The sequence below is a fragment of the Geotrypetes seraphini genome, chromosome 5, assembly GCF_902459505.1.
Source record: "Geotrypetes seraphini chromosome 5, aGeoSer1.1, whole genome shotgun sequence".
In the NCBI taxonomy this organism is placed as follows: Eukaryota; Metazoa; Chordata; class Amphibia; order Gymnophiona; family Dermophiidae; genus Geotrypetes; species Geotrypetes seraphini.
In genome coordinates, this window is record NC_047088.1 from 117,497,707 (window position 1) to 117,509,965 (window position 12,259).

At 45.2% G+C, this 12,259-nt stretch overlaps 1 protein-coding gene across 1 annotated transcript in view; it reads left to right on the plus strand.

Annotated features, from left to right (window-relative positions):
* Nucleotides 1–12,259, plus strand: part of NDUFA10 (NADH:ubiquinone oxidoreductase subunit A10) — a 367,340-nt gene that overhangs the window by 66,495 nt on the left and 288,586 nt on the right. The window contains exon 3 of the mRNA XM_033944949.1: nt 1,291–1,506. Within this exon, the coding sequence (XP_033800840.1) occupies nt 1,291–1,506 (216 nt within the window). The remainder of the gene's footprint in view (nt 1–1,290; nt 1,507–12,259) is intronic.

A 12,259-nucleotide genomic window follows, 5' to 3' on the forward strand; every position in this document is an offset into this window, starting at 1 on the left:
CCATTCTAGGGGGGTGCGTTCCCCCCTTGTTGAGTTTAACATTTCTGAGCAACTTAAAACATATTGATTACACTTCATAGACAGGTTTGTGTTGAATGCGAAGTCAGTTCATATATTATTTATCAAAGCAATTTCTGACTACTTCTAGTTTTCACTAGTGACATCCCCGCCATCTCATAAGGAAAATCACAGGACCTACAGCAGGCTATTGCTACTTTTGATGTGAAAGTGCATGCCTCTACAATCAGAAAGAGATTGCACAAATTAACTTGCATGGGAGGTGTGCAAGGAGGAAACCTTTGCTCTCTAAGAGAAACATCAAGGCCAGACTGAAGTTTGCCAGAGAGAATGTAGACAAACATCAGGACTTCTGAGACTGGTAGATAGATACAAGAAGTGTCTCACTGCAGTTATTTGAGCCAAAGGGGGTAACACTAGCTATTAGGGTGTAAGGTGTTCTAATTTTTTCCTCAGAATATACATTTTTGTGGATATCTTTTGATTCATGAGTAAATCAAGGAAAAGTTTTGTTGTTTATCTACAATTACATCACTTTCTTTTCCAGAGATAAATAAAAAAGATTTGACATCAATTTGATGTGAACATTTCTTAAGAAAGAACTGAATATTTTATGGGGTGTCCTAATTTTTTCACATGACTGTGTATCTGGGCATCTCTCCCGCTGTGGAGGAGGGGTGGGGGTGTTGGTTAGGCTGCCAAAGGGGGCTATAATGCTCACGCTCAAAAAGTGTGCTTTTACTACCACTAAAAAAACACATGCCACAAGATGCGCTTTTAACAGTGCTGTCAGTGTATCAACACCCCTGGACCAGCCGCTGATTTTTGTCGCCAAAAGCCGATGCCATTTTTGGAGAATGGCTTGGTGATTTTTAAGAATCCACCAGAGTGTTCATTTCAATGTTGAAAAGCCCATTTGCATGGCAGTGTTGGAGATTGGTAGAAAGCTTGCTAAAGACTGAGATAAGCTGTTTTGATAATCTGCCACTAAAATGTATGCAGGCTAAACTGTCAGAAACCAGTTTAGCGACCATGTTAAAGTTTTGAGAATCTGGGCATTAGAAAGAAAAAACAGTTGACAATAAAATTATGTGCTTTTAAATTTTTCTGTGGCTTTGAGCCCCAGTGTGCAGGCCAATGACATGTTTATGTTAAAAATTCATGGGTATTGAGGTTGCCTTTATAAAACAGAATTACGTGTGGGAGTTGTATTGTGAACATGTAGACCAAATCCAAACAGATTAAATCTCCCATTAATTCTTACATATTCAGGTCTTCGACATTTCTCAGAGCCAGATGCATATTACTTGGATAGGACAACTGGTGACGGAGCCATTTTAGACTCCAAGTTCAGTGGCAGCTGCAGCCTGGAGAAGTTTTACAACAATCCCAATAGTGTGGATGGGAACTCATACCGTTTACAATTCTGGATGTACACTCTGCGGATGCTACAGTACTCTGATGCCCTGGAGCACCTGCTAACTACAGGTTTGTTACATGCTCTATGTGCTGTTAGATGTGTGATATTAGGTTTGGCTTGTAAGCCACACACTTGCAATAAAATAAGTGATGCCTATTTTTTATTTTTTTTTTTTTAATGTTAGCAGAGTTAGAACCAGCGAGCAATGTTGTTTTTTTAAATCTTTATTGATTTTCATATATCAACAATGCAATACAGAAGTATATAGACATATAATAAATCAAGAAAAGTACATTCATCTTACAGACATACATGAGCATTTAAACCCACCCATCCAATAACTAATCAACAAAAACATAAATACATAGATTCTTTCAATAACCTTTCCCTATTTAAAGTAGTAACGTAATCCCACTCTCCTCCCACCCACCCACCTGGATGGATGTATTCAAAGGGCTAAAATTAAGATAAAAGTATCCCTACCCCCACCCTCCCCCTTCCCTGGATGTGTATGGAAATAAACAAAAATTAAAGACAGCTATAATGAAGAAATAAAAGATGTTAGTGGTCCCCAAACCAATTTAAATAAAATGCTATGCTCCAACATGTCAGCATTCATTTTCTCATATCTATAGCTTGAACATAAATTTGCCCACCAAAAAGGAAAATTGAGGCGATTATAATTTTTCCAGTTATGAGTTACCATCTGTATGGCTATCCTGGTCATAATTAGAAAAAGCTGGCATTTATAGCGGTCCATGGGGGCTTAATATGCAATAATGTCCCACATATGACTGCCTCATATGTCAATGGAATTGATGATTTCAGTATGATATTAATCTGTCCCCATACTATGTTATATTGACTTCCAAAAGTTGAGTATCATAGGACAATAGAACAACAGATGATCCAATGTCCAGATGACAGTGCCAGCATGTATTAGATTTAGAACTGTCTAACTTTTGTAACCTAACAGGGATCCAAAAAGATCTATGTAACAAGAAAAACTAGGTTTGTCTCATAGATGCTGACGCTGTATATCTCATCCTCCAAGTCCAAATTTGTGGCCATTGAAATGAAGAAATTTGCTGCTATATCTCAATGCTCCAAATGTCCCTAAGACTAGTTTATGACTTTTTATTCAGGAATTCAGATATTTTATACCAACGGGCAGCCTGATGTCCTAGCAAATCTGTCTGGAAGCACAGGACCTGCATGCTATAATGGTTTTTTAAATTTCGCCAATGGGAACCCTTTCTGAATGGCTTGCTTCAACTGCAACCAGTTATAAATTTGAGACTTTGAAATACCAATTTGATAGTAGCTGGGGATTTTAATGCCCATATGGACCCATTGTTGGACAAACAACCCAGTAAGTTAATAAAATCGATGCGATTAGACAATTTAGTGCAGGTTACAAAAGCCAGCATAGATTTACCTTTTACTAAGGTGCGCTAGCATTTTTAGCACAAATTTACGCGCTATTGTGCGCTAGCCAAAAAATTACCGCCTGCTTAAAAGGAGACAGTAGCGGTTAACGCACGCAGGATTTCAGCGCGCACTAAAAGGAGCCCTCAATTGTTTTATAATATCATGCCCTCTCGACGAACAAAGAAAGAAAGGGTCAATTAAGGAGGATAAACAAGTTGCCGATAGGTTAAATTCATTCTTTGCCTCTGTCTTCACAAATGAGGACATTTCAACAGTGCCAGATACAGGAAAGATATTCACCGGAGTCATAGAAGAAAGCCTCACAACAGTATATGTGCCGATGGACATGATATACTCTCAGGTTGACAAACTGAAAAGCGACAAATCCCCTGGACCGGATGGAATTCACCCGAGGGTATTAAAGAAACTTAAGGTCGAAATTGGTGAATTGCTACAATCTGTGGCTAATATTTCAATTAGAACCGGGCAAATACCAGAAGACTGGAGGATAGCAAATGTTATCCCAATTTTCAAAAAAGGATCAAGAGGTGATCCAGGGAACTATCGACCTGTGAGCCTCACTTCGGTTCCTGGGAAGATAATTGAAACACTGATTAAAGACAACATTGTACAACATTTGGAGGATCACAACCTAATAAGGGCTAGTCAACACGGATTCAGGAAAGGGAAGTCATGTTTGACAAATTTATTACAATTCTTTGAGAAAGTGAACAAACAAGTGGATAGTGGAGATTCAGTGGACATAGTTTACTTGGACTTCCAGAAAGCGTTTGACAAGGTTCCACATGCAAGGCTTATGAAGAAACTACTAAGCCATGGAGTAGGAGGAGAAGTGCACAGATGGATCGGCAAGTGGTTGGAGAACAGAAAGCAGAGGGTTAGCATAAATGGGAAATTCTCGGACTGGGAGAGGGTGACTAGCGGAGTGCCCCAGGGCTCGGTTCTTGGGCCTATTTTGTTCAATATTTTTATAAACGACCTGGAGGAGGAAACAACTTGCAATATAATAAAGTTTGCAGACGATACAAAACTATGTCGGGCTGTTGACTCTCAAAGGGACTGCGAGGAACTCCAGAAGGATCTGAACAAGCTGGAAGCATGGGCAACAAGGTGGCAGATGAATTTTAACATAAACAAATGCAAGGTGATGCATCTAGGAAAAAAAAACAAAGAACACGAATATAAGATGTTGGGGGTGACATTAGCAAAATGCGAACAAGAAAGGGATTTGGGGGTACTGATTGACAGAACCCTAAAGCCTTCGGCACAATGTGCGGCGGCGGCGAAGAAAGCAAACAGGATGTTGGGCATGATTAAGAAGGGGATCACGAGTAGATCGGAAGATGTAATAATGCCACTTTATAGAGCAATGGTCAGACCGCAATTGGAATACTGTGTCCAACACTGGTCTCCATACCTCAAGAAAGATATAATTCTGCTGGAAAGGGTGCAGAGGAGAGCCACGAAACTTGTCAAGGGATTGGAGAATTTGAGCTACAAAGAGCGCCTTAGGAAAATGGGATTGTTTACCCTCGAGCAGAGAAGACTGAGAGGGGATTTAATAGAGACTTTTAAAATAATAAAGGGATTTGATAAAATCGACCAAGAAGAAGCATTGCTAACTTTTTCGGATGTGACACGGACAAGAGGTCACAGTCTGAAACTGAGCGGCAGCAGGTTCAGGACGAATGTCAGGAAGTTCTTTTTTACGCAGCGCGTACTGGGAATTTGGAATGCTCTCCCGGAGGATGTTGTGACAGAGATTACTGTTCTGGGATTCAAGCGCAAGTTGGATGCACATCTTCTTGCAAATTGTATTGAGGGCTATGGTATATCTGGGTCTCCAATCAGGAGTACCTAAATGGGCCGCCGCGTGTGCGGATCACCGGACTGGATGGACCTCGGTCTGATCCGGTGAGGGCTTTTCTTATGTTCTTATGTTCTTATGCTGGAGTTTGGATTGAATTCAAACTTGCTAAACAAGATTTTAATAGACCTGTTTGGAGATTCAATAATACATTGCTTTCAGATTCAGATTTTCTTGAGAAGTTTCAATGAAAAATGAATGAATACTTCAAACTGTATTCCACAGGAGAAATCTCTTTAGAAACACTGTGGGATGCTTTTAAAGCTACAATGAGGGGGCAAATTATATCATTTTCGGCATACATTAGGAAACAACTTAAAATGGAATTTTTAATCTGGAACAAAATATTAAAGATTTGCAGCCTCTTTTACAAAGATGGACTAGCAGCTGCCATGTGGCAACAGCCCCATAGCCCTTTAAATCTCTATGGGCTTCGGAGCCGTTAGCACATTGGGGCCTCTAGTGCGGCTTTGTAAAAGAGGCTCTTGGAGTTACAATTGGCCTTAAAATGGGAACAAATTACATTACAGGCCCTCATAAAAGCTAAATACAAATAGAATGAGATTTCCTCTCAATTGGCTAGGAAAGATTTGTTTTCTCAACAGGCTCTGTATTATGGAAGCTCGAATAAAGCGGGAAGATTATTCACTAACTAGTCTTTAAGCCCGTTACATTAACGGGTGCTAGAATATATGTATGTCTGTCTTTCTTTCTGTCTCACTCCCTGCCCTTGTGTCTTTCTTCTTTTATTTCTGTCTCCCTCCCTCCTATTATTTGTCTTTCTTTCTATTTATCTCTCTTTCTGCCCCCTATGCAGCATTTATCTCCCCTTGTCCACCTTCCTGTACAGTAGCCATATCAGCATTCCCTCCCCCTCCATTTCCTTGTGCATCAGCATTTCCCCCCCTCCCTACTTCCCTGTGCAGCATTTTTCTCCCTCGGGCTAGAATATATGTGTGTGTGTCTGTCTTTATTTCTTTCTCTCTCTGTCTCCTTAGCCACTTTTTCCTGTCCATTCTCCCTTCTTTTTACCTCCCCTGTGTCCACGACCACCCCTTCACTGCTCCCTTTATCCAGCAGCAGCCCTTCCCCCTTTGTTTTACCTCCCCCCTGTCCATCAGTACCTCTTCCTTCTCCCCCTGTCCAACAATAGGCATCCCTTCCTTTTTCCCCCTGTCCATCATCACCTCTTCCTGCTCCCTCTGTCCAGCAGTAGGCCTCCCTTTATTTTTTCCCCCTGTCCATCAGCATCTCTTCCTGCTCCCCCTGTCCAGCAGTAGGCCTCCCTTAATTTTTCCCCCCCTGTCCATCAGCACCTCTTCCTGCTCCCTCTGTCCAGCAGTAGGCCTCCCTTTATTTTTTCCCCCTGTCCATCAGCATCTCTTCCTGCTCCCCCTGTCCAGCAGTAGGCCTCCCTTCATTTTTCCCCCCTGTCCACCACCACCTCTTCATTGCTCCCCTTATCCAGCAGCAGCCCTTCTCCCTTTGTTTTACCTCCCCCCCTGTCCATCAGCACCTCTTCCTGCTCCCCCTGTCCAGCAGTAGGCCTCCCTTCATTTCCCCCCCTGTCCATCAGCAGGTCTCCCTTAATTTCCCCCGCTGTCCATCTGCACCTCTTCCTGCTCCCCCTGTCCATCATCATCTCTTCCTGCTCCCCTTGTGCAGAGTTTTTTAATTACTCGGATAGAGTCCTTGCGGCCCCCCCCTCCCCTTCCCTTGTAAGTCGGCGATTCAAGAAGCCTGTGCAGCAGTCTTCACACGCTGCTTCGGGTCCTTCTACTGCGCTTATTTGCTCTGCCGCGTCTCTGATGACATCATCAGAGACGCGGCAGAGCAAATCAGGGCAGTAGAAGGGCCTGAAGCAGCGTGTGAAGACTGCTGCACAGGCTTCTTGAATCGCTGGGTAGGTATTCGGGTCAGCGGCAAGGGAAGGGGTGTGAGCGGCAAAGAACTCCTCTGGTCTGTTGCGGAGGGCGGCCCGGCTCGATTTATTGATTCGTTTGGGGGGGGGGGGAAATGCGCTGTGTTGGGGGGAAGGGTAGGCAGACGCGGGGACCGTCCAGTTCGAGAGAGGAGCCGGGGGTGAGGAAGGCCGCTGCAGCTATGGAAATTTTTTTTTTATTTGAAAGCCGCCGCCGCCGGGGCCGCGCATGCGCAATTGTTTTTTTCGCGACAGCTCACGGAACACGTTTTTTTTAGTGCGCATGCGCGGCTTACCATTTTATTATATTAGATTACCTCAAGGCAAAAAAAAAAGAAAAGTAAAAATTGTGGCTATTATAGATGAGAAGGGTGATACTCATTCTCAAATTGGATCTATTTTAAAACAATTTTTGAACTTTTATAAAGCCTTATTCTTCTGAGCTTTATTCAAATAAAGAACTTGAGGGTTTAGAGTTTTTAAAGTTAATTAAGGGACCAAAAATTCCCGAGCACATAAAAGGAAGTCTTGAGGCGCCTATATCACTAAAAGATCTTCAAACAGCGTTGAAGTCCCTTAGAGTTTGATCCTCTCCAGGTGGTGATGGTTTCACTGTAGAGTTCTATAAAACATTCCAAATTAATCTGTTACTTCATCTGTTAAATTTATATCAGGCACAACTATCTAAAGGTTGTATTACAGGTACTATGGCAGAATCTTTGGCAGAATAGTTTTACCAAAGTCAAATAAAGATCCCATGTTGGTTTCAAATTACAGGCCCATTTCCTTGATTAATGTTGATGGAAAACTTCTGGCTAAATTACTGGCTTTATACTTGGCCAATGCTCTCTCTTATATCATCGGCATGCACCAAATGGGGTTCATTGCTCAAAGACATTCTTCAAATAACACCAAACTGGCTTTTCATATGTTATATTTGATGAAAGTTATGGATGATCCAGCCTTCTCTGTGTTTTTGGATGCAGAGAAGGCCTTTGATCGTGTGGAATGAACCTTTATGTATCAAGCAATGGATTGGTTTGGTATTGGTTCCGGATTTATACAAATGATTCAAACCTTGTATAGTTCCCCTTCTGCCAGATTATATATAATAATACTTTTTTAGAATGTTTTCATCTGGAGAGGGGAGTTAGACAAGGGTGTCCATTATCTCCTTTGCTATTGCTCTGGACCCCTTGCTATTGGCTGTTCAACAGGCAGAGGAGATACAGGGTATTTCTTATGCAGGTCGGGAATATAAGGTCTCTGCTTATGCAGATGATATTTTGTTTCATTTGAGGAATCCTGAATCTACCATTCCGCATTTACTGAATCTGATTGACCAATTTGGAAAATTTTCAGGATATAAAATAAATTGGAGTAGGGGGGAAGTGACGTCATTGTCGGCTCCGCATGCCCTCTGTATTATAAGCTTTTTAGCCCCGTGTGCGGCTTTTGTGGAGAGCTGCCAGTGTTGCTGTTTGGTGGGGGATAGCAGCCTAGTGCTTCTGTGTGCGATGACTTCTCAATTGCGCAAAACGATACGTGATTATGCCTTCAGCCCGGTGGGGCCTTCATCGCAAAAGTTGCCTTCCCCTCTGCTTGATTCTACGCCCCCGCTTTGGACATTGCCAGCGGCGGATGCGGCTCCAAACACCCAGCGGGAGATGGCTGACCCGCTAATTGAGATACGGGCCATGTTTGCAGATATTAGCAGCGATATGAAAGATTTGTGGGGGGGAGTTCACCACTCTTGCAGCAGACTTGTGTGGGGAAATTACGGTGCTCGGTACCCGGGTCGGCGATCTGGAAACTCATTTGTATGAGCAACATGAGACTGTAGGCCACCTTGTTCGCGTTGTAAAGAGCTTCAGCTACAGCAGATGAGCATTTTGGATAAATTGGAAGATTTGGAAAACTGCAGTCATAGAGCTAATCTTCGTATCGGGAGCTCCCTTTAGTGCAAGATTATAAGGATTGTGAACTGGTGGTGCACCAAATCGCTGGTATTATTTTGGGAAAACAGACGGCAGTGGCAGTTCCTGACCCTATTATTATTGAACGAGCACATAGAGCCCTAGCAGCCCCCAGGGGCAATAAACCACAAGACATTATTGTGTGCTTTAAAGATTTTAAAGTGAAAGAATTGCTTTATCACATGGCAAGGGGTCTGGATGAGATTAAGTGGGACACCTATGATATAGAGATATATCAAGATCTCTCTGCGGCCACATTGTGCCAGCAGGCGGACTTGAGACCGTTGCTGCGCCATCTTATTGAGAAGATGATTCAATATCGTTGGCGCCATCCTTTTGCTTTGCTGTTTTATTTGGATGGTGCTTTGAGATCTTTAAAATCTTTGGAGGAGGCCTCGGAGTTTTTTTCCTAACGTACCCTTTGGTGGCACTTCTTCTGTGACTTCTGCTGCAAAACTGGATGCCCGTGCACGCCTCAATCTTCTACCGCGATCCCATTGGCAACGGGTTCGGCGAGATGGCAGCCACTTGAAACGGCAATCTGTAGAGCGGGAGGCGGCTGGTGGTCATGGCACCTGACTTTTCTTTCTGTTGCTCTACTGTTATGAAAAACTTTTTCTTTTGTCCATCACCTTTTAGGTGCTGTGCTCTGGGTTGACCATTGTTGTTCTTTGGCGTAAATTTTCAGGCCTGAGCCGTGTCTTTGGCTTGAGTGTGATATTTTTTCATGTTCCTTGGTGTGCTTGTGTTCTATTCTGGGGCTCTCCCTGTTGGAGATATTTGTTTTAAAGGGCATTTGGTGTTTCAGTTTTGGGGGTGGGCATGCAGAGAGGGATCCTTCCTTTCATTGAAATTGTAGTGAGCGATGGGGTGGCAGCACTTACTACATGGGTTGTGGTTCTGGTGGGAGGGGGGTTGGGATTTAGGAGGGTTTTGGGTGGTGGGTAGAGGGTGGGGTAGGTGGATATCTGTGGGAAGGGGGTTTGTGGGGATTAGGAGGTTGGGTGTGGAATGGCAGGCGCTGGATGGATTGTATGGCGTGTGTGTAGGGTGTGAAGTAAAGGCTGCTTTGTTTACCTCATTGGAATTAGAGAGTTGCGCGGGGACAGAAATCCCACCCGTCCCCACCCGTCCCCGCCAAAGTCCCACCCGTCCCCACCCGTCCCCGTGAGGAATCCCTCCGTCCCCACCCGTCCCCGTGAGGAATCCCTCCGTCCCCACCCGTCCCCGCGAGGAATCCCCTCCGTCCCCACCCGTCCCCGCGAGGAATCCCCTCCGTCCCCGCCCGTCCATATAAACTTCAGAAATAGTTATTTCATTTAATTATGCTACTGAATTAAAGGCTCTGGTAGAAACCCATTTACAAATAAGCAAAAAGACTTTATTAATTTGAAAATATTAATTGGGAAGAATACATACTTTGCAAATGGGTTTCTACCAGAGCCTCTAATGTTTATAAATTTTTATCAACACAACTAATATACTACTTTATCCTGAAGCAAAATAAAAAAAAAGAAATATAATTCTTTTCCTACCTTTGTTGCCTGGTTTCTGCTTTCCTCATGTTCTCATTCAATTCCTTCCATCCACTGTCTCTCTTCCTTCTGCATCTTCCATTTGCTCTGTTACTGTGCCTCTCCCTTTCTTCCCCCTTCCAAATTGGTCTGGCACCCATCTTCTTCTCTCCGCTCCCCCATAGTCTGGCATCTGTCTTCTTCCCTGCCAGTGTCTTCTCCCTACTCTCTCTTCCCCATTTCCTTTCAGCGTCCTTCTCCCCCCCATCTTCCCCATGTCCTGTCAGCGTCCTTCTCCCCCCTCTGTCTTCCACATGTGCTTTCAGTGTCCTTCTCCCCCCTCTGCTTCCCCATGTCCTTTCAGCGTCCTTCTCCCTCTCTGTCTTCCCCATGTCCTTTCAGCGTCCTTCTCCACCCCTTTGTCTTCCCCATGTGCTTTCAGCATCCTTCTCCCCCCTCTGTCTTCCACAAGTGCTTTCAGAGTCCTTCCCCCCCCGCCCTTCCCATGGCCTTTCAGCGTCCTTCTCCACCCCTTTGTCTTCCCCATGTCCTTTCAGCGTCCTTCTCCACCCCTTTGTCTTCCCCATGTGCTTTCAGCATCCTTCTCCCCCCTCTGTCTTCCACAAGTGCTTTCAGATTCCTTCACCCCCCCGCCCTTCCCATGGCCTTTCAGCGTCCTTCTCCACCCCTTTGTATTCCCCATGTGCTTTCAGCGTCCTTCTCCCTCCTCTGTCTTCAAGTGCTTTCAGAGTCCTTCCCCCCCTCCTCCCGTCTTCCCCATGGCCTTTCAGCGTCCTTCTCCCCACTCCTTCTCTACCGCCCCGGGTGCAGTACAGCCGGCCAGGTCCCCTTACTTTTGCGGCACTTCCCCGACCGACTGACAACAGCCCCGGTCCGACAAACCTCCCTGCCCTTAACTGCGAATCTAAATTACCTTATTACAGCTGCTGTAAGAAGATAATTTAGATTCTCGGCTACAGGGCAGGGAGGATTGTCGGACCGGGGCTGTTGTCGGTCGGTCGGGGAAGTGCCACAAAAGTAAGGGGACCTGGCCGGCTGTGCTGCAACCGGGGCGGGGTGTGGCGGGGCGAACCGCCCCCTCCCTTGGTAGCCACTCGAACCGCGAGGCTACTCTCCTCCTTACCTGCACTGCCTGCAGCACAGAGCCAAACGGAAGTCTTCCCGACGTCAGCGCTGACGTCGGGAAGACTTCTGTTCGGCTCTGTGCTGCAAGCAGAGAAGGTAGGGAGAAGAGCCGCGCAACTGAATACATCCAGCTTTGTTTAAGCCCTCCCTCCCCTCCGACGTCAGCGCTGACGTCGGGAAGACTTCCGTTCGGCTCTGTGCTGCAAGCAGAGAAGGTAGGGAGAAGAGCCGCGCGACTGAGTACATCCAGCCCCGCAGGAACCCCGCGACCCTAGGGGGCGTCCCCAAGGGATCCCCGCGACCCTAGGGGGCGTCCCCACGGGATCCCCGCGACCCTAGGGGCGTCCCCACGGGATCCCCGTGACCCAAAGGGGGAACCCGCGGGATGCCCGCGGGTCCCGCGGGATTCCCGTCGTCCCCGTTCCCGTGCAGCTCTCTAATTGGAATGACTACGAGACAGCATTGTATATTCCAAAAACAGACAATATTTGTTTATTGTTAGTATAAAAACTTACAAAATTACAGCAGCAAAGGCATAGCAGAAAAATATATTGTCAGTTCATAATATGCAATGGACAGAAGAACTTGCACCCATTTGCTTAGCAGGGGGTAGCAGTTCCCCGTAGCATAAGTAAGTGAATCTCTCTGGCTTTACCTAAAATGCACGTGTTTTTTTATACAGAGCAATTCTTCCTTTGTTCCAAAAAGTCCATCCCCGAATTCTGGTCATGTAATTCCCTATTGGTACATAAAAAATGTACACCTAACTATTCCTCCTCTCAGTCCACGCCTCTCTCACTCCCCCCCCCAGTAGGGGGGCCCTTGAAGAAACAGAGAATTCTTGGTGAACTTTCTTCCTCCAGTGCCGAGATCCTTATCACTTTGCAGATGCTAATTAGTGGTTTTACAATTCTGTGCATCTTCAGGATGGCGTCCTTGTATGCT